At 56.6% G+C, this 22341-nt stretch overlaps 1 protein-coding gene across 6 annotated transcripts in view; it reads left to right on the forward strand.

The window, feature by feature from the left end:
* Nucleotides 1-17023: 17023 nt before the first annotated feature.
* Nucleotides 17024-22341, forward strand: part of AXIN2 (axin 2) — a 31514-nt gene continuing 26196 nt past the window's right edge. Inside the window, exons 1-2 of one of the 6 annotated variants that reach the window (XM_041726473.1) lie at nucleotides 17024-17155; nucleotides 19735-20665. In XM_041726473.1, the coding sequence (XP_041582407.1) occupies nucleotides 19851-20665 (815 nt within the window). In that variant the 5' untranslated portion in view covers nucleotides 17024-17155; nucleotides 19735-19850. Of the gene's footprint in view, nucleotides 17156-17323; nucleotides 17816-18526; nucleotides 18662-18736; nucleotides 18831-18951; nucleotides 19338-19734; nucleotides 20666-22341 lie in introns of those variants that run through there. The other 5 variants (XM_041726472.1, XM_041726476.1, XM_041726471.1 and 2 more) reach the window with 5 other exon arrangements.

A 22341-nucleotide genomic window follows, 5' to 3' on the forward strand; every position in this document is an offset into this window, starting at 1 on the left:
CTACAGCCATTGACACATGTTGCTTTCATCTGTTTCATTTCAAGACATGAGTACACTCGCTGGAAACTATGCTTAATAGCTAAACTCAAAACATTTGGATTTCCTTTCCTTCTTGACTCTTTGCTGGTATGCTGCATTCTCTCGTGGGTTGGTTTTTTGGGTGGTGGTGACTTTTTTTTTTTCCAGCCACCATTTTTAACCCAGCAGAGAGAAGCCAGTGGCTTCCCGGCCAATTGGCTCAGGCCCATCTGCTACATATGGGCTATTTCACTTCCTGGGGGAGCCAATGGCTCATGCAACCCCCTTGTTGTGGTCGTTAAACAGCATCTCCTAGCCTCCTTCTTTGCCCAGCTCCTCCCTGTGTCAGGGAGAGCACGGGCCTGTTTACTATAGGATGGGCAGGGGGTTCTCCGGAAGGCAGCTGCTTCCCTGGGCTCTGTGACTCATGGCTTGGACCTCCTGAATGGAGCCTCTAGAGTGGAGAGGTGAGCTTCTCAGTCTGGACCCAAGGACTCCGGGGAACAAACAGGCCCGGCTGCCTAGGGATGGGATCTGGACAAGCCTCCCCCTGGCCAGGACCGGGATGGAAAGTGGCCATTGGAAGCAGGCCAGCCTCATCTGGTTGGAATTGGGTTTGACATGTGTTTCTAAACCTGGTTGCAGCCACTCACCCTTCACTGAGCCAGGACAGCATTGCCTGTTGACACAGTCTGCAAAACGAGCCATCGGTCTGCTCGTGGAAGAGTCTCAAAGGTGCCCGGCCTGGGGTGACTGCCCTGTGCTCAGCACGCCCGGCCCCCACCAGTCTCTCCAGAGGCTCTCAGACATTTCCCGCTGGGGCCCCAGGGTTGGCAGGGAGAGGGGAGAGGCCGTTGCAACCTGGTTCCCTAAGCTGAAGGGAAGCAAACATTTAGAGGCCACTTACTAAGCACATGGACCTTTATGACCTCTGCCTCATTTCGCCCTCCCATTTCAGAGTTGAGAAAATCGAGACACAAGGAGGGCAAAACATTTTGCCTAAGCCACATGGCTTTTAGGTGGCAAAACCGGGATAGGAGACCAGGAACCGAGGGGTCCCCAGCAGCTTCTGTGTGGCTACACCACCCCTGCCTTGTCCCCAGGAGCCCGGGGTGCTTGGAGAGCCCACACATACCCCCCACCCCACCAACACCCTTTCCCATGCCACCCACCCACTCTGGGCCTTTCCCACCCAGCAACCTGCAGCACAAGCAGGCGGGAAGAAGGGCCACCAAAGCTGAGAGACAGGAGGACAGGGTCCTGTGCGTCTTGTCCAGGAGGAGAGAACGCTTGAGGCCACTCTGCCGCCCCTTTCAAGTCAGCAGCCCCGGCCAAGAGCTTGAGATAGCAGGAAGTGTGCAGAACAAAACGTTCAAGGGGAGAAGTGTGTGAGGGGAGTGGAAATGCCCAGGGATCACAGGGCCAGAGATTTATCACTCTTATCTGTTCAGACTCACTAACAGAAGTCCCCTCGCCGAGGGAACGGACTTCAAATTCAATACAACCGATGCCATATTTCCTTCCGTCTTCTTGTCTGCTACTTCCAGGCCGTTCGCCGTCTGGTTTGCGTGTGTGAGCGTGAGGGGCTGTGCGAGGCCGCGGAGAGACCCCGGTGCAAATGCAGATACTCTGACTTGCTTAACAGTGTGGGCGGCACAAAACGAGCGGTGCCGAGCTGCCTTTCAGAGATGACATTTCTGAGAGGAACGAGGCTCTGTTGGCCCATCGGGTTGTCCCCAGCAGGCCTTGGCTGGGGGGTGTCTGATGCCAAAGCCCCCAGATGGAGATCTGTGTTGCAAAGCATTCAAATGGCCCTGAACTGTGGCTCCTCCGTAACCCTGGTGAAATGAAGCAAGGCCAAACTCATTTAAAATATTTGAACCCAGTAGAAGGCACTCTGAAATGGTAGGGTTGCCAAGAATGCAATGGGACCCCTCTTCGGTAGTGAATTGTTTTATTAAAAGTAACATAATGTCATTGTAGAAATTTTGGAAAACACAAGATTAGTATTATTCCATTTTAAGGATCAGAGACCCACTTGATTGACTTGATTTCCCCAAGGGAGAGCAGAGATGTGCTGCAAGAACACGAGGGGCTTGGGGATCCCTCAGGACATGGCCCCTCCCTCGGGCCCCTCATCATTTCAAAAGCTCCCTGGCCATGGCAACTATTCCCTCAGCCTCGCTCTGGCCCCTTTCTATAGCTTTGGCTCTCATAGAGCACATTTTTTTCTTTGTTTCTCAGTTCAAATTTCAGAGAAAAACTGAACCACCCAGCTCCTCTTTCTAGGCCTGACTACTCCAGTCAAGCGGCACCGGCTGGCCTCGGATGGGCCGCCCGTGAGTGACGTGGCCGCACGTAGTTCAATCAGCTGTGCCCAGGCCGGGGTAGGGTCACACGGCGCAAAATGTCACCATCCAGGCCTGGCTGGGCATGACTCAACCCAAGCACACTAACACGGTGTAAAAAGCCAGAGAGACACGATCCATACTCCCACCATCTACAACTCAAGTCTTTTTTCTATACATTTTGCCTATTTGAATACATGTTCTTACACAACTTTTGCCTCTTGCCCTTTAGAGTCAACTTCACGTGTACTTCCAATATCATTACAGCTCCATTACCTTTTACTTATTCTTTTTAGAGAGGGAGAGTGGAGGAGGGGCAGAGGGAGAGAGAGAGAGAGAGAGAGAGTCTTAAGCAGACTCCATGCCCAGCGAGGAGCCCAACGCAGGGCTCAGTCTCATGACCCTGAGATCATGACCTGAGCCAAATTCAAGAGTCGGATGCTTAACCCACTGAGCCACCCAGGTGCCCCATTCCATTACCTTTTATTTTTTATTTTTAAAGATTTTATTTATTTATTCAGGAGAGAATGGCAGAGACACAGGCAGAGGGAGAAGCAGGCTCCATGCAGGAAGCCTGATGTGGGACTCGATCCCGGGTCTCCAGGATCATGCCCTGGGATGAAGGCGGCACTAAACTGCTGAGCCACCCAGGCTGCCCTCCATTACCTTTTAACGACTACATAATGTTCCTCTGTGTTGCCTGCGCCGTGTGTATGATCTCCTTAATCGGTCCTCTTACAGGCGTAGATTGTATTTTAAAATCCCTAGGATTATACATAACCCTGAATGCTTGCAATAGTGTCAGGAATACACGGGACAGCATCCTAGACGCATTGTTAATTTTAGGAGAGTTTGGGAAATCTGGCCCTTCCTCCCAAAGCAGAGGCACGATGGCTCTGTGGAAGAGGCTACGGGGACAGAAAGGAGAAGTAGGTCCCCATCTCTCAGTATCTGCTTGCATCCGTCTTATTGTTCTTGAATGCTGGAGCTGTGGCCAAGACCAAAGGTCACAGACCGGCCCCTCTCCACTCCCTCGGAGGAGGCCTCCACAAGCTGCACAAGGGGAAGAGGAGCGAGTGGGGGACAGCCTGCTGCCTTCTGAAGTCTTGCTGCTCTTAGCTGATGTGTCCAGCCGTATCCAAGGTGAGGCTGCGCCGCCTCCTGTGGGTGTGACGTGCAGTGAGGAAGGAGAATCCAGTAGAAGGACCCAGGGTGTAGGAGGCAGAGATGCCGGTCCTCAAGCCCCGTCCTGTGCAGGTGGGAAGCCCTGCACAGCCCAGAGTGGTCTGGGCCACCCAGCAAGTTGGAGGCAGACCCAGGACTGGGATGGAGGCCTGGGCGCCCGCCGCTAACCCTCCCCGATAAGAACACCCAGCCTCCTGGAAAATTAATAAAATGCCTCTTCGGTTTGGCGGGTCTGGTTCTTAAAACTAGCAGTTCCGACTAGACGCCTTCAGCTATTTACACCTCTGGGAGCCGCCACGTGTCATTCAGAGAACGGGACGCTGACCCTGGCCCAGAGTTTTTGATGCGGAAACTCCGGCAGCTCGGGAGCCAGGCCTGGGCCCCGGGCTCTGAGCCCTGGTGGCAGAGCCCAGGAGCGTCTGTCTACAAGGGATGTCTGCGTGGCGGCTCCTTCCAGCTGGTGCCTCCTCTGTCCCAGAAGGGCATCTAAGCAAGCGAAGGTCGACGTCTTGCGGGGCGATGGCCCACCCTGGAATCCCTGCCCTACCTGCAGCATGCTCCTATCGGACAGCTGGGTGACCAGGAACTGTGCACCTGCCCTCTCTGAGCCCCTGCCCCCGTGGCTGGTGGCAGCACCATCCGTGAGGTAGAAGGGCCGGGAGGAGCCAAAGAGCCAACCCAGAGCCTTGCCCTCCCGCCCCGCACCTGTCCGCGCCCAGCCCACCACCGCCGACCGCCAAGCGTGCGTCTGGAGCCCTCCAGACGGGCTGGCTGCCCGGGCAGGTGGTCAGCGCAGTCACAGTCACCGGGCTGGGAGGGCCCCGCGCTGGCGCCATCTTGAAATTCCTGAGGTCCGGCCAGGCCTGCGCTCCCGTGTCAGCGTCCTGCCCCCAGGACTGGTTCCTGCGACACGGGCTGATGACAGCAGCGTCTCCCGCGAGGCCTGGTTGGGCGGGCGAGCCGGCGATGCTCCCTCCACACCCAGCCTGGCCCACAGCAGTGGCTCCTCACCTGAGCCACTAGGCCCCTCTCGTCCCCCAAGCCCTCCGCGGCCTGCGTCGCCCTCGCGCTCCTTCCCGGCCCCTGGGAGGACTTGTCCCCCAGCCCCTCGCTCTCTCCGTGGACTCTGACCCGAGGATTCCAATATCTGGGGCACAAGGGCCGGACTTGGAAATCACAGCAGTCTCCTCAGAGCGCTTGAAGCCCTTATCAGAAAGGAAACCGCTAACGACCCTGTCTCTGGTTTATGGCAGCTTGCTCTGTTTATGGCCCTTTTTACAGCCCCGGGCCCTGGGGGTTCAGACAGAGCCGCTCTTTGTGACGGAAGATGGCGCCAAGGAGGGAGCCATCCCTGGTGGCCCCGGCTCCCAACACACAGACAGACCCACCTTCCCTCTGGGTGCAGGCCTTGGATTCCCTGTGGCCCGGGCACGTCGGCCTGGAAACGTCCACAGGCAGGTCTGACTTGGCTCAGAAGCTGCATGTGCACCGCTGAGTGTCATCATCCTGCCCAGGCCTCTGGGGTCAGCTCCCCGGCCCCGACGTATGTTAACGCCAACAGCGATAGCGGTCACTCTGCTCTCTCCACGCACTTTGTATAGACTATCTTGATACCCACAGCGCCTTGGGCCTGCTAACCCAGGACTGGTACGTGGGAAACATTTTTATTTTTATTTTTATTTTAAGAAGGATAGCCTGAAAATTATCTAGACCTTTTTTCCTTTTTTTTTTTAAAGGATAGCTTGAAAGTTATTTCGGTCATAAACAACCCCAAAAAGTGATTATCTATCCTTAGCTCTGTTTTGTGGGAGGGGAAATGAAGGCTTAAAAGGATATCCAACTTACTAAAAAGGATATACAACTTTTTCCGGGTCGGTGGTGGGGTCAGGATTTGAAAGTTGATGTATCTCTGGCTCCAAAGTCCCAAGAGTGGTGTTGCTTCTCATTCGTTAACTCCTCTGCTCCTTCCTTCGTTATACTGCATTGGATACAAAAGAAGTGGTTTGCTTGGTCCCAGCATCTGACAGGTCTGTGCAGGTCAGGTTGGCCAGGCGAGCATCCCTGGACAAGTCTAGCACGTTCTGTATGCAAGACAAGCGGCCCAGCCCAGGCCACCTGCAGAAGGGTGGCAAAGAGGCTATTTCTGGGATGGGAGTGACTGTGACTCCCTGTCTCTGTGTGTCTCTATTTTGTCCCCTCCTGTTCCCAAACAAGGTCCACCTCAAAGAGTACATTTATAGAGAGAACTTCTAAATTAGGGGCTGAGGTTCCGGCAGGGGGGCACCGATAAATAGCACCCCCTGTCCCTGCCCTAGCATAGAGCTAATTGAGCACAGACATAGGGGGTCAGGCAGGTGGTGATGATGCATCAAGTCTGCTGCTGATCAACTAGGTGTCCAGCAGTAGTCTGCAATCCAGCTTCCGAGCGCCCGGACCAAATTAGACAGGCTTACTTGACACTGGTTTGGAGGGACGACCAATCTTCGGATCTTCCCAGTGGGGTCTGCCCTATGAAACTTAGGGCTTTCAGGAACTGATGAAGATGGGGAGACTCTACAGGCTGATTCCAAAGAGGGATGGGCAGAGTTACACACACCCTGGTGAGTCTCTTCTTCTTCTGGGGCTGGGGGTCCTTCCCCCATATGGGATCAAAAGAGTGGGGGGAAGCATGCGCCTATGCAGAGGGCCAGGAGGTAAGGACCCAGCCCCCCAGCTGACCAACAGAGGATGGAGCAGGCTTGCGTCTGTGAAGGGTGGTCAGAGGATGTGGTCAATGAAGAGAGGTGTCCAGTGGCCTCTACTCCTGAAGCCCTCAGGGATCTGCTTGACTGAAAGTGAGCAAGGCCCAGCAGGGAAGGTCCGGCTGGAAAGCCCCAAAATGTTCCCATTGCCCTTTCCCGTCCCCCGCACATTCATCCAGCCTCAGGAAACAGGCCCAGGGGTCCTGGGCTGGGTGCACTGCACCTAGTAAGGCCATCCAGCCTCCCCGGCTGGCCTCCCAGCCCCCACCAGGGAAAACGAAATCTAAAAACTAGAGCCGATCCAGGGTCAAGTGCTTCCGGGATGACCAAACTCCCTCCTCCCTCTCTGCCTTCCCTCCTACCGCCTTCAAAACTAATGACGGCTCTGCAGGCTACTGTGTGTGCTTCAAAGTTGGTGGGAGAAACAGGTGGGCTTGCAGGCCCCCGCAATGTCCCGTGATGAGGCCGAGCCGAGAGGGCTCTGGGGACACCGCAGACCCATGCCAGGCACACACACGGCATGAGGGCAGCCCAGGCAAGGCAAAGGGCACGGCGCAGCATGCTAAGGGAGCACTGAGTCAGTGTGCAGAGCACCAGGGGGGCGGAGGGGAGCCGGGAGAGGCTCAGTCTTGGACTCCTGTCCTCCAAACCTCCCATCCACCCCAGGGGCCTGCCCCCGACATCACTGCAGCAGCAAGATGTCACAGCTCACTGTGTCTTAAAGACTCACAGAAGCCTCATCGGTGAGGAGGACCATCCCACACATCAGCAGGAACCCCCTGGCTAGCAACAGAAAATGCACCTGGCAGGAAGCCTTGACATGTCTGTGGCCATCATAACCCTCGCCCCGAGGACTGTCTTTGAACAAGCCTTTTTTTGACGCAGAATATGAATAAGGGATGGAATCTATACTGAGAGGAACTGTTGAAACACAGCATCTTGCACGATTTACAAAGAGAGGAACAAATGTGCCCGGGGAAGGCATCATAAACTTGGTAGTCACACCTGGATCATTAAAACATCGTGAAAACAAGAAGAGAACCAGCATGCTGTGCTGTGTGTCTGTTGCCAATTATGTGAAGCTCCCTCGGAAGGCTCTGGGGGACTGGGAGTGGCTGGGGGCGTTGAGGATAAGTGGGGCCGGGGATGGGCACCCCATGTTCCTGACCTCACCCCCCGTGGGGCCCATCTTACAGCTCTTGGGAGGAGCAGCAGGATCATAAAACACACCAAGATTGTTCCTATCGGAGCTTGGGGCCAGGCCTGGAGGGTGGGAGGTGGTGGGGACAGGAGGCAGCATGGCCAGGGGTGCCGATGCTGGGCAAGGGTTCACCCACCCGCCAAAAGATGAAATGGTTGGCTCAGTGGTGGCCAGGCTTGGGGCTGGGGGTGCTTTCCGGGGAGACTCACAATGAAGTTAGCTGGCTGCAGCCCCTACCCCTAGTTAAGACTGGCAGTGAGCGCTGAAGAGATAAAATGTGTGCCAAGACCCCAGCTGGCCTTGGCAAACCATTGGTGCCAGAAGCGAAATTTATTGGCTAGAACATTTCCACTCAAACTCCATCTGAAACATGGCCATTATTTTTATTCCCATTTTATAGTTAGGGGAAGGGAGTCTCAAAGACCCCAAAAGCCTTTGCAGGGTGTCCTTAGCCGAGGAGCCAGGCCCTGGCTGTTCACTTAGTTTTTCCCCCAGGGTGACTGATCCTTACCAGGTGCTGACTGGACTGGTCACCAGGTAGGGTCCCAGCCACTTTACTGTATTACTTCTTTTAATCCTCACACCAACTCCCAAGCCAGGTACCGCCATCCCTCCCAATTTGTACTTAAGGAAACTGAGGCCCAGAGAAAGGACAGACTCTGTAGGGAGGCAGCCATCCCTTTTCAGAGCCTCTGCATTTAACCACTGTGCCACACTCCCCCGGCTCGTAATTATACTTTAGGATAAAGACAACATTGTCCCCCTGGCCCACAAGGCTCCCCTGAGCCCACCTAGACCAGTCTGCCCACTTTGCCTTTCTCCCTGGCTGTTTTCATGGGCACAGCTTCCTCCTGCCTGGGGCCTGTGCAGGTCCTGTTCCCAGGGAGCATGGATTTCAGGCTCTTCCTCCCACCAGACTTTCCTGCCCCAGGTGATCAGAGCCCCCATCTTGAGCCCTCCTCGTTGAATAGTCTCCATAGTCTATCCCCTCCCACTCCGGGGCTCCCACGGTTGGCTGCAGAGGTCAGGCACCCTGGCCTTTGGGTCTACTTTGGGGATTGGCCAAGCCTGCACTGACCGCCCATCTTCCTCTTCCCTGTTGGCTCCCAGGGAGAAGGTCCTTTCTGGAGTGGGAGGGGGTACTGAGCACCATCCCAGGGGCACACCAGGCCCTCCATTGTCTTGTAGAGTGTAAGGTTGACACCTTTTCACAGGGAAATTAGGAGCAGGGACCCCCTGGGGAGGCTGGAGGCGGGGAAGGAGGCCGCCTTTGTCAGGTAAAGCTTGGGGTGGGGGATTGGGAGGGTCCCTTCCGTTACTGCAAAGCCAAGTTCGGGTGAAGCAGCTGCTAGACCTACAGGAAGTAGGTGGTCCCCTGAGAAAGCTGACACTGGGGAAGGCCTGGAGGCCATGGGGGACCCCCTCCCCGCTTCCTGGGTGGCTGAGCTACTCAGTGTGGGCTTCTCCGTCCTAACCTCTGGAAGCTGTCCTGCAGCTGGGGCTTCTCCTGGGCTCCCTCCGAGCAGCCACCGGGAAGACACTCCCGACCGCACTCGGCAGGCAGCTGTCTCACACCTGCCCTTCACACCTGGCTCACTGCACTCCCCGTCTTCTCTGACCTTGGCTTTGAGAAGGGGAAGAGGGAGGAGCGAGCCTCTTACTCACATTTTGTAACCCCCAAAAGCAGGCAACCAGGTCTCCATCCCTTTGTGATTTATGAATTAATGGATTAATGTGAAAAGCGGTACACAGGTCGACAGATTTAACGCATTAAATTGGCCTTGAGAAAAAATATTTAACTCTGCAAAAAAGAAATAGTTCAGGGAGAGGGGAAATGATGTTTTCAGCTAAAAGACTGGCCTTCTCGCCGCGGCATCTGTTGGTGGGACCATGCTCCAGTCTCCCTCGTCTGGAGAGCTGGGCTAGCTCAAGTGGGTTTTTTCCACTTAATTTTCCCCCTAACATCCCCTAAGTGTTGGAGTGATGCTCTGAGATGATCAAGACAGATTCTGTAGACTCCATAATTACTGTATCATTTTTTTTCTACACTCAAAAAGTATTATTGGGGAATATTTATAAACTATTAACAGAACATTAGTAACAGGAGGAGAGGCGCAATCCACACGTTCTAATTTGGGGTTACTCGTGTTTTTGCTAAGAAAACCATTAAGTAAATTCAGCCATAACTTGTAGTGCACACAATGGTCACATCAACAAAACAAAAACAAAAAAGACTTTTCCAGAGTTTTTCTGGGCCTCCCCATTCAGGAATTCTCTCTCTTGTATCTAAGTTCCATGATAGGCATTCTGAAGATTTTTTTTCTTTTTCTTTTTTTTTTTTTTTTTTTTTTTTACAAATATCATTCAAAGAATGAGCCCCAGCCCCTGCTTCTTTGGGCATCACATTTTAATCCCAAAGATATTCTCCTTAGCAACTTTCCTCCCAGGTTGCCTACCGCTCCAAGAGGAAGGTTGGCTTCCTTCTTCCAAATCTGAACCAATCACTAACAAATAATATTCGTATTGACCTTCTAGATGAGTAACTTCTGTCTCTCCATTAGGAGAAAAAGTCCCCAATAACTTGGGGAAAGGTGGAAGCAAAGTAAATATTGTTTTTGAGTGTGATCAAATGTCACCAGCCTGTAACTCAGTAAAATCTTAAAACGATTTTGGTTTTGCGTTTCATAACCTATTTGGAGAAATCTGATATGTTTTTACAGAAACATCCAGTAACCTTGGAAGAACTTCAATCACGTTATAATTATTGCCAGTGTATGCTTGTCGCCATTCCCCCTCAATGCGCTGTTGTACGTAAGTGTGGAAAAGGTTCCTGGAGTGACCCTTACGTATGGCAACTTGGTCCTCAGCGTTATCGATGGTAGCCCACAGAGCAAACGTCTCACCATCAAGTCTGGTTTTGCACCACCTTCCAGAAGGATGCCTTTAACCAGTGGGTCCAGAATTTGGGCATGGCTTAGCTGTGCCTCTGGCTCACGGTGGTCCACACAGTTGCAGGGGAGCATCCCCTAGTCCTACACACCTCTCAAGGCTTGGATGGGTAGGAATCAACTTCCAAGGTCACTCGGTTGGTTGGTGGCAGGCTTTGTCCCTTGCCACATGGGCCTCTCCCCTCCATAGGGCTGCCTCACCATCGTAAGAAAGCACCTAAGATAGAGGTCACCATGTTTTTTATAATCCGATCTCAGGGAGGGATATCCTGTCCTGTCTGCCATGTTTTGTTCATTAGAAGAGAGCCAGTAAGCCCCACGGCGCTCAAAGGGAAGGAATGACAGGGGCGGAGTGCCAGGACACGGCTCACCCAGGTCCACTTTGAGGATGCCAATCACGACTCCCCATGACACAGCAGCTAAAGGCTTGACTCTGGGGGGAGGATTCTGTGACCCAGCCACAGGACGCCGGCTGGCATCTGTGCTAGTTGCCCATGCCTATCTGATACCAGTTGGCCAGCGTTTCACATATCACCCGTGACCATAACGTGGTTCAGCCATGGACTCGGCTGAGGATGCAGGTATCAAAAAACATGACCGCTTCTTCAGAGTCCATGGTTGAGTGGGTGAGACAGAGAAGTAGATCAGCTGTGGTGTTTTGCTAGAGGTGAGGCCCAGGTGCCATGGCACCATGGAGGAGAGGAGCATCTTCCAGTCTGGGGCTGATAAGGCAGAGGTGAAGTGAAGAAGCCGAAGAGGGTGGCCTGGGGGCTGAGGGGATCTCAAGCACAAAGGCACAGAGTAGAAGTTAGGAGCCACCATGAGGGATTGCCCTTGGCAGGGGCATGGGGAGCCAGCAGGAAGTAGAGCTGGAGATGGGACAGGGCCAACCACGTCAGGCACCGCACAACAGGCTTCGGGCCTTGTCCTGGAGGGTAGATGTGGGCAAGAGAGGATTTGAAGCCGGGAACGATACGGTCGATTTGGGAATGCAGAATGCTTTCTATGGCAGCAACATGTTGGGGGGCCCAGGGGCAGGGGCCTCTACTGCAGGCTGAGAGAACAGAATGTTTTGCTGTTTTTGGCAAGAAATGACGAGAGCTGGAGCCGTGGTCAGTGGTTGTGGATATGGGGGAAAGGTGGTATTTAAGAGATTTTCAGGAGGCAGATTCAACAGATCTGGGTGACTGAACAGAGATGGATGAGGGAGAAGAAGGATCCAGATGGTCCAGGTTTCTAACGGAGGCACTGGGGCTGGTGATGTCACTACCCACCAGGAGGATGGCTGGTTTCATCAGGGACAGAGTAGGTTCTGTATGAAGATGCAAAATTCGAGACACCTATGCCTGCCCCCATCCAAGGTGAAGATTATGAGGGAGGTAGTGTCTGGGAGGCCCCTGTTTTTAGAGATGGGGCTTGGACCTATGGATGGGGGAGGAGATCACCCAGAAGACATTTTGGTGGGGGGGAAGGAATCCAGAGGAAGAGCAGCCTGCAGAGCAGCAGGAGATGGAGGTGTCCAGGGTAAGAAAGTCCTGTCAGGTAAGAGAGACGCCTGAACTGCAGAGAGGAGAAGGCTGCAGTAAGTCAAGCCAGAGCCCGAGCACAGTGGCCCCGCGGGATCTACTAATTAGGACGGCTCTTACCCTGCTGAAAATGATTTTCGAGGGGGCAAGACTATCATGGGTTGAGGAGACGATGGGAGAGGAGGACGTGTAGACAGCAGGTGTAGACTCCTCTTGAAAGACGTCTGCCCCCATGCCATCTGAGCGCTCTGAAGCCGGCGGGGCCTCCGGCACCCGGTTACATAATAAAGCAGCATGTTGAGGACTTGATGGAGTGAAGAAGGTTCTTTCACGGGGAGGTGATATCCAGAACCTCTCCAGGTGTTCTGGAGCAGCCTGCGACTCCACCTGGCATCCTGGCCACTCCCCACCCCCACCCCACCCCCAAAGGCCAAGAAAGCACTCGATCAGCTTGTGGGAAGGCTCCCAGCAAACGGAGAAACTGACGTGAACGAAGAAAGGAATCCATTCCAAGCTTGGCAAAACCTCACTTTCCAGAAGCTGTTTCAAAGGAGCCGGATGAAACATCAGGAGCGGAAAACAGTGTCTATGGAGAGAGCTTGGCAGCGCAGACCTATTTATTAGCAAAGATTCACGTGTTGCCGCCGGGCCGGGCGGGCTACTCCAGCGGTTCTCCTACTTCTCCCCCCCCCCCCCCCTTTTCCTGAGAACAACCTTTTCCACGAGCCCGTCTGCCTGACACCACCGAGAGGCAAATGCCAAAAGTCGGGACCTCTTTCTGGATTTGTTTTAAAATCGGTGGTCTCTTCTGGCTACAAGCTCGGGCCCGCTCTCAAAAGCCAAGCTCCGAGATGATGAATGGCAACACGCCAAAGGCCCGGCCGTCTGTAGCTCCATTTATAACAAATATTAAAAGCGCTTGAAAGGAAATCAGATTAGGAAGTTCTACACTATTAGCTCTGTTTTAAATTTAACACTTAGATGACGTGTTATCATTCATGTGATTAACAAATAAGTTTCCCCAACACGTCTACAGATAGGCTTTTTTAGAGAAACCTCCCCTTTTCTCTTGTGGCTTCGAAATTTCCACCTGACATTCCAGTCCCAGTCCTCCCTCTGCTAAGGGGGGGTGGGTGGAGTGGAGCAGGGGGAAGGAGGGCTCGTGGAAGTAGAGCCGGCCTTTTCCTCTTCTCTTCCTCTTCTCGGGCTCTGTGAAAGTGGCTCCCCACTTGGGCGCACCAGCCCCACTGAGATGCCCATGGAAACGCCTGCCACCGAGAAAGACTTGCGGCCAGCCCAGTTCCAAGGTCAAGGGGGTCCCTGATCAGGGGTGGTCGAAAGTGTGTTTCCGTGGAACTTCAGGCTGAAGCCCTGGGTGATTCTAATAGGAAAGCATCCCTCAATTGTGTTTACTAGTTCCGCAGTGGAAGTCGGGGATTTGAGGAGCCCAGGCCCCCCTCTTAGGCAGCCCTATCCTGGGTCTCCTTACCCGGAGGAGGAAAAGAGGATGGACCAGGAGTTGGAACCCTTCGGAGGTTCTAGCTCAGCTTGGATGGAGTGATTTTGTGACATCTCCTCACCTCCTAGCTTAAACCCCCCATCTTTTAAAAGGCGGATTGGAGCAGAGAACACTTTAGAGTCCCCTGGCTAGAAAATGTGGATGTGTCTTTTTGGGTACAGGAGAGGACTGCTTTTTGGGAGATGGTCAAAGGCACAGTCCCTTCCCCTCCAGCCTGCTCCTCTCTGCAGGGAGGATGGCAGGGCTGGCTCGCCTCTGTAGGATGACCCCTTTCCTGCAGCTTCCAGGCTCCCCTCCTCCCCACGTCTCCCAGCAGGAGGGCAACTGTGCTTTGGACTTGGAGGATTTCTTCCCAGAATGGGTCAACAGACTATTGAGGGAACGGGTTGGAGCACCTACTGTGTGTCAGGGATCTTGCTGGACATTTGCCATATTACTTAGCCTCACAACAGGATTCTGAGGGCTGTTTCCTCCCTTCTACAGGTGGACACAAGGGGATCAGAGCAACTGGGTGACCTTTAGTCTTAGGAAAGGTTACCTGTGTGTCTCTCCACCTCCCTCCTTAAACAAAGGTACATTGTCTGAGGTGGCACTTTTCCAAAGAAAGAAAAGACAAAGTCACAGAATCTTAGAAAACCACGTCCTGGGTCTCAACTTCTTTTAAGTCACAGCTGGTCTGATTTCCACTCCAGAGGGGTTCTGGGGGTGGGGGATGCTGATAAAAGTTTGGAGATCTGGCCAGATGCTTCTCAGGGAATCCCGAGTCTTCGTTGTCAGGGATTCTAGGATTTCAACCTGATGCGTAATTCCAGAAAAGAATTATACTCTCTGCTTTATTAAACTTGTCTGCACTTAGGCAAAGTAGGCTGTTTATCCTCTGTAGGGTTTTTTCTTTAAAGGAGGGGGGAGAGTGAGCATGTGCAGAAATCCATCACCTTGCTTCCCAGTTTCCAGGCAACCGTGCAGGATTACAACAAGTCACATGATATCACTGCTGCCAGGGAGAAGGGAAAAATGGAAAACTGTGCTATCTTGAGAAAGGGGCTGGGTATAAGCAGAGGACTTTGGATTCTCTTCCAGAAATATTATCAACAAGTAGTCAAAGACCTGGAGGCTTGAGAGGGCTCCTGGCTTCTCAGCACTTGGCCCCGCCTCCTGCTGGATGGGAACTGTACCACCAGATCCGAAGTCCAGGGGGAAGGGGAAAGGGCAGGGGTGGGTTGGAGGGGGAGCCATTGGCCCAAGGTGACCAAGCACCTGTTCTGGAAATCAGGTTCACAGGGGGGTCATTAATGAGAAGATCTAAACCAAAGTAGGCCCCATGTCTATGTCCCCGTCACCCTTTCCTCCTTCCTGCTGCTGGAGTCCTGGGATCATGAGGGAGCAGAGAGTCTTTGGTTAAAGCCAAGCCTGCGATGATTCGGGCTGGCTGGGGGGCAGTGAAGGAAACCACCCATGAAGACCAAGTTTCCACTTCCTTTTCTAAAGTCTCCTCTTTCTGATCATTGTTTATTATGATTTGGATGTTTTAATTTTTCCATCTCCCCTCCCCCACATTGTGTGTGTGTGTGTGTGTGTATGTGTGTATGTACACATGTGTGCACGCACACACACATGCACGCTGCTGTTGTTTGTATTGTAGACACTTCTGTGGCAATTTATTCCCCTCAGTATACACTTCTGTTCCTGTAATAACACCCTCTGTGGCCTAAAGCCTCCCTGGAACCACAGGGACAGCTTTGCTCTGGGCTCTCATGGGGTCGCAGAAGGGGGTGGGTGTGTCCTTGGCGATGGGTCCCACATACCAGCATTCCGGAAGGCCAGGCTCTTAGATGGAGCCGACCTGAAGTGGACTGGCTTCCAGTTTCCTCACACCCAGCAGTTGTCCCAAGGCAAAGATGAGTCATCCTGCCACACTCTTAGCACCGGCCCTCCCAGTTTGCCCCGAGGTGGCCATATTTCATAGCCTGGACTGTGGGCTTGCTGCCAGCCAGGCTGCCTGGGGAGGTGAACCTGGAGTGGAAGAACATGGACACAGGCAGGCAGGTATTGGGAAGTGAGATGCCACCCACCTCACCATTCAGGTGAGGCAGCCTGAGCTGCAAAGGACTACAGTCCCTTGTCACAGCCCTAAAGAGTGTGTGTGTGGGGGGGTTGGGAACACAGCCCCTGTAGAGCACAGCCCCTGCTGCTTGCCCTTTCCCAGTAGATCCTGGGTGCTGAGACTTCCTTCTCTTTTTCCTACGGAAACCTAAATAGACACATCTTTTGCATGTTTCAACGTCCTGAAGGCCTAATGAGAGGCTTAGAGGCACCTCTGCATTGAAAAGCGTCGTCATCCATTAAGTTCAACAAGCAAGTAAATAAAGAAAAAGTGAGTAGAGCTGGAGACCCCAAGCTTTCGGAAAGCTTTTTTTTTTTTTTTTGCTTATGGAAACAATCTGACTGACACCTTTAAGTTTCTCAGGAGGAGGAAACGTTGATAGCGTATCATATGAGGGGCCATGTCGTGGCAAGAGATGTTCTAGGCTTGTGGCACATTTGCTTGTTACGTTAAGTGAGAAGAGAAGGTTGTGCTTCATAAACATGACTGGCAGCATGTGGGGAGGCGACATTCAAAGGAGAGGGTGGGTGAAGAGTTTTCAATACATTAAAACCGCGGATCAAGGAGAAAAAAGACATTCCATGTCTGTTTAATATGTAACATATGGGAGGATGGGGGATGCTTGCAATAGCGTGTTGGGAATGCAGTTGTTACAGATGTTCTCTACGGGCACAGAAAGGGGTCTGGTGGCCAGGTTGGGAATGTGTAGTTAAATCTTCAGGGAACTGAGGCATGCTCCCTAACGAGGTGTCAGAGCCCATCTGCAGCGCTCAGGCCTGTGCTGGCAGATTCACACCCCGGTCTTCACACGTCCACAAACGCCCCGTGGTCCTATCCTAACCCACACTTAGATGCACGCGCGCAAGGGCACACACATGCCTTCTGCGTGCAGGACGGCCTTCGCCCTCTGACACTCGGCCGGTGGGTCCCAGGCCTGGAGCTCCCTTCCTAAGAGCCCCAAATCCCAGGGAAACTTGACTAGAGGTGCAAAAGTGTTTGATGATAGAAAGAAAGAATTAAAAGAAAAGAAAAGAAAAGAAAAGAAATCTGCTTGCTTGCAGTTCTGGCGGTGGCCAGAGCGCTACGATAAACTGTTGCTTTGCAGAGCTGGGGAGGGCGAGGGCAGGCAGTGGGGTGGGGGGGGCGGGGGGCGAAGCCGGGGCAGAGAGGCCGGAGAACTTGAAAGACGGAGTTGGAACTCCGGCTGGGAGCGCCCCCGGGGGCGGCGGGGGCCTGGCAGGGGGCGGCGGAGGACGCGGGAAGGGTTAAGGCCGGAGCCGGGCGCGCGGCGGGGGCGGGCCGGGCCGGGCGGGCGCGGGGCGCTGTCCCTTTAAGGCGGGCGGCGCGGGCCGGCCGAGCGCGGCTGTGATTGGCGCGGCGGGATCACTGGCTGCCGGGCCGGCCCGGGGGAGTCGGCTGGAGCCGGCCGCGCTTTGATAAGGTCCTGGCAACTCGGTAACAGCCCGAGCGCCGGGAAATAAAAATAGCCGCTCGCAGCCATGGCCCCGGGGGCCGCCCGGCGTCCCAGGCGCCCGTCTCCCCCGCCGAGAGCCCTGCAGTAGAAGGTGGGGGTGCGGGCGCGGCCCCCAACGAGCCGCTTCAAAGAAAGCGCCCCCCGGGCCGGGGCCGGGGCCGGGGCCGGGGCCGAGGTCGCGCGGGCCGCGTCGCGGGCGCCGGGGGCGCGCGGGGGTCCGGGCGGGCCGGGCGGGGCGCGGCGAGCCGGCGGCCCGGGGAGGGGCGCGGGGGCGCGGGGGGCGGCCCGGGGCGCGGCCGGCGCGTACCTCCCTTTCAGGACCGTGCGCTCGGCTCGCGCCTTTGAAGTGCACAGTTAAATCCACGGCGCAGTTTTTGTTGGAAGCGCCCGGAGGACATTTGGTGCGCGGAGCGCCTGCTGGAAACCGGACCCGCGTCGGGAGCCGGGCCGGGCGGGGGCCGCGGGGGCCGGGGGCGGCGCGGCGGGGGCGGGGGCCCACTCGGGTCTTTTGCATAAAAGGGGCGGCGGAGCGCGCCGCCCGCCCGCCCTCCCGGAGCCTCCCGCTCCAGCCCCGGGGTCGTCGTCTCCCCGCGCCGCCCTCCCCCGCCGCGCGCCTCCCGATGCTCCCCGACGCCGCGACCGGCCCGGGGGGGCCCGGGGCTGCCGCCGCCAGCCGAGCCGGGGGCCGGGGCCGGGGCCCTGCCCGGGGCGCCTGCGAGGTCTCGCCGCGGAGCGCGCGCGCCGAAGCCTGGTGAGTGCCGAGGCCGCGGCGGCCGGCGGCCCGCGCGCTTTGATGTGCCGGCGGCCTTTGAAGTCGGCGGCCCGGCTATTTCGGGGCGCGCTCCGGGCGGGCGCGGCGCCCGGCGCTCCGGGGGGCTTGGCCCGGCCGCCCCGCGCGCCCGGAGCCCGGGGCCCCCCTCCGCAGCGGGGCGGCGGGGCCCGGGCGGAGAGACTTCTGCGGGCGGCGGGGGCGGCGGCGGGGGCGGCGGGGGCAGGTCTCGCTCCCCCCCCCCCCGCCCCCGCCCCCGCCCCCGCCCCCCGGGGCCGCGACGCTGCGGTCCTCACGGGCGCGAGCCGGGGCGCGAGTGCGGGGAGAGCCGCGGAAGGTGGGATGAAAGGGCGGCGGCGCCCCCCGCGCGCCCTCCCCGCCCCTCCCCCGCCCCTCGCCCCCTCCCCGCCCCTCCTCCCCCGCCCCTCCCGGCCGCCCGGCCGCGCTTAGGGGCCCCGAGCGCCGGGCCAGGCTCAGTCTGCGCGCAGGAGCGGCCCGAGCCCGGGGCGCCCGCGCCGCCCGCGTCCTCCTCCCCGCCGGGCCCGCGCCCCGGCCCCGGCCCCGGCCCCGGCCCCGGCCCCGGCCCCCTGTGCCGAGCCGAGAGGCAGGGACTCGGCGCGTCGCCATTGCTGGCCCCGGCGGCCGCTTTCCGCGCCTTTGCTGCGGCGCCTCTGGAGCGGCGGCGCGGGGGACCGGCCGGGTCGGGGTGCGGCTCCCGGGAGGCCCCCGCCCCGGGGCCCCGGCGCGTTCGGTTGGATTCGGGCCGGGGGGGCGGGCCGGGCGCTCGGCGGAGATGAGAGCCCGGCCTCGGCCGCCTTCGTCTTGCAGGTAACGGGGCCGCCCCGCCTTCCCCCCGCGCCCGCCCCGCCTTCCCCCCGCGCCCGCGCCCGCGCCCGCGCCCCTGCCCGCCGGGCCGGCTCCTTCCCGTGCTGGGGAGAGCGCCTTGCTTGTTGGTTACACAGGACTTTTTCTCTTTGGGAGAAAAGACGGGGTCGAGGTCAGCAGAGTTTGGGATTCTTGGCACAGGCAGGGGTAGCGTGAGGCGGTTTCCGATCCGGTTCCGCAGGGCTTGCGGCCGGGGGGTGAGCCGGGGCGGGGGGGGGGGGTCCCGAGGCTGCTCAGCCTCCCTCCAAAGTCCGAAGATCAAAGTCTGGTCTGAGCGGGTGGGTTTCGGGGGCCGGGGCCGGGGCCGGGGCCGCCGCGGTGCAGGCTGAGCCGGGTCCTCGGCGGGAGGCGGGGGCGCCGCGGACGTTCCCATCTGGGCGGAGGGGGGCGCCCGGCCCGGAGCCCATCCCGCCCCTCGCTGGGCGGGCGCCGCGCTCGGCCGCGGCTCTCCTGAATTTTTAAGGAGAGGGAAGGGGGAGCGCCGAGGGAGAGGGTGGGGGGGGGAATGGGAACCAGATGCCGGGGAGGGCACGTTTGCAGCTCGAGTTATCTGTGCCGAGAGCCGAGTGGGGAGATTTGCCGAAATTGGTTTCACCTGCACAGCGCCCGGCGGCCCCGGGTGCGCGTCTCTGGGGCTGATGCTGTCGTGGGGGAGGGGAGGGGAGCGGAGCCGAGCCCAGGCTGCCCTGCGTGCGCCCCGGCCGACCCGGCTTTGGAAGGTTCAGTCTTACACCTTCCAGACCAAACCCCTCCGCCCCCACCTCCCACCCTCCGCGCTCCCCGCTCACCTTCCCCGCCCCTCCCCCCCCATTGTGCAGGGAGCTCAGATTTCGCCTTTGAAAAAGCAGCGTCTGATACTTTAGATGAGCACCTCGCAGATAGCTGGGTTGCTTGATTTGAATTTGAGGAGTTGAAAAGCCTGTTTACTTTCCTGCTTTGATGTTGGGTAGATCTGGTTTTGATTAGATCAATACCCCTTTCTCTCTCCCTACCTCCCCCCTTCCTTTTCTTTCCAGAAAGGAGGCTCAGATGAGCCCCTGCTGACTTGAGAGAGAAAGAGAGACCACGCTGATTGCTGAGAGGAACTGGGGGAAGGGAACAAACAAACTCCGTCGCGAAGAACTCCCTCACCATGAGCAGTGCTGTGTTGGTGACTCGCCTCCCAGACCCCAGCAGCAGCTTCCACGAGGATGCCCCGCGACCCCCGGTTCCGGGGGAGGAAGGGGAGACCCCGCCGTGCCAGCCCGGGCTAGGAAAGGGCCAGGTCACCAAACCCATGCCCGTGTCCTCCAACGCCAGGCGCAATGAGGATGGGTTGGGGGAGCCCGAGGGGCGGGCGTCCCCGGACTCCCCTCTGACCCGGTGGACCAAGTCCTTGCACTCCTTGTTGGGCGATCAAGATGGTGCTTATCTCTTCCGCACTTTCCTCGAGAGGGACAAATGCGTGGATACCTTAGACTTCTGGTTTGCCTGCAACGGATTCAGGCAGATGAACCTGAAGGATACCAAAACTTTACGAGTAGCCAAAGCGATCTACAAAAGGTACATCGAGAACAACAGCATTGTCTCCAAGCAGCTGAAGCCTGCCACCAAAACCTACATAAGAGATGGCATCAAGAAGCAGCAGATTGATTCCATCATGTTTGACCAGGCACAGACTGAGATCCAGTCGGTGATGGAAGAAAATGCCTACCAGATGTTTTTGACTTCTGATATATACCTCGAATATGTGAGGAGTGGGGGAGAAAACACAGCTTACATGAGTAACGGGGGACTGGGCAGCCTCAAGGTCGTGTGTGGCTATCTCCCCACCTTGAATGAGGAAGAGGAGTGGGCTTGTGCGGACTTTAAGTGCAAACTGTCACCCACCGTGGTTGGCCTGTCCAGCAAAACCCTGAGGGCGACGGCGAATGTGAGGTCCACGGAGACTGTCGAAAATGGATACAGGTAAGACTTGGGCCGCCTGGGGAGGGGGTCGGGTGGCGGGGGGGGGGGGGGGGGTAGGGCTGGGTGGACTCGGCAGATGTTTCGAGTTAAGTGGGGGGGCGGATGGTGGGATGGATGTGCTGCAGAGGCTGACAAAGGTCTGTTGAGAGCTAGGACCGCTGGCCACGGAGCCTTTGATCTTGGCTTGTCGTTGTTTAAAGTGGGGAGAAGTGCTGCAGACACAGCTAAATCTAAACCTGCAGTCTTCCAGGACTCACTTCAAACAGTGGCAAGCAGTATTCATTAATGCGGGTTACTTATTAGCCTGGACCAGTCTTAGAAGGCTGAGAGAGAGAGAGAGAGAGAGAGAGAGAGAGAGGATAGCAGCTTTTGATGCCTCTGAGTCACCGAATACACTAAGCACCGGTTTTGGAGGGGTCATTCACCACTAATCAGGAGAGAGGAATTAATGTGGCTGGGGAGGCAGCTGGGTTGTGGAGGCAGGAATATCGTGCGCACCCATTGGACGTGGGGGTAAGTGGGATCTTTTGAACTCCTCTGTTAAGATAAGAGCCAGCAATTGGCCTAACTGCTGAGGTGGTGGTTCTCTTTGTAGAATTCCGTATTTACCCGGCACGGAACCCTCCTAACTGGGGGAGGTCCTGTGACTTTCCTGAATATAGGACCTCTGAGCTTTAGGCTCTGCTGGTATATTAATCTAGGTTTTAAATGCTTGCAGCCCGGGGTCAGACCTCCATGGACGGTTGTGCGGCTTAGTGCTGGCGGAGAAGAGTCGTGTACAGAGGGGACGGGGCCCTGGAGTACTTTCCCTTTTTGAGGCTTCAAAGATCAACAGCCCTTTACGGAATGGCCAAGCCTTAAGATTCTTGACCTTTGGCAGCAATTTCAGACCTCCTGCTAGAATGAGTTTTTCAGTGTCTCTCCCTCCCCTCCCTCCCCCTCCAGATACCCAAAATGAAGCTCTCTTTTCTAGATCCTTGTTGTTGGCATGCAGTGGAGAGGGGGGCACTTGATTGCTGTCTGCATGGCTTAGCTTGCTGCCCCTCCTGTGTTTTCCTTCGCGTGTTTGGGACCGGGGATGCACTCTGATGGCTGCCTCTGTGGAGATTGCCGTCTCCCTGTAGGGTAGGGTGTCCAGTGTCCGGCAGTAGCTAGAGGGGCAGGGGAGTCGGGTCTGAGCCTGATCCAGGGGTGATTGAAGGTGATTGAGAGGTGGCGGAGAGAGTTGACTTTTTCACTCGGAGCGAAGAGCTTAGGCTCTGACCACCAGAGGGCGCTCCTGCAGCCCCTGGAGCTGCTTTACCCGATCTCAGACATCTGGTCTACACCTAAGTGGAACTGGATTGGCTTTTGAGAGGAAGCATAGGATCACGTGAAAGGAGTTGTTTCAGCATCTTTAAGCTGATGGTTTCAGATTGTTCTGGGGAAGATACTAGATCGGGCCTCTGTGCCTGGGCAGTCACCCGGCGGCACCTGCTGCTACCGCCCCAGTGCATTAGATGCACATTCTGGTAAATCTGTGCTGGTCTCCTTGCTCTCCGGTTTTGGCAGCTGTAGTGGAGACTACTTAAGTCCTGTGGTAAGGCTGCTTCTCCAGGGGCTTTCCGACAGTGGAGCTTCTGTGTCTTCCCAGCATCAGGACCTGAGCGTCCCTTCTGTTAACAGCACCAGGTGTG

Source organism: Vulpes lagopus, chromosome 12 (genome assembly GCF_018345385.1).
Source record: "Vulpes lagopus strain Blue_001 chromosome 12, ASM1834538v1, whole genome shotgun sequence".
Classification (NCBI taxonomy): domain Eukaryota; kingdom Metazoa; phylum Chordata; class Mammalia; order Carnivora; family Canidae; genus Vulpes; species Vulpes lagopus.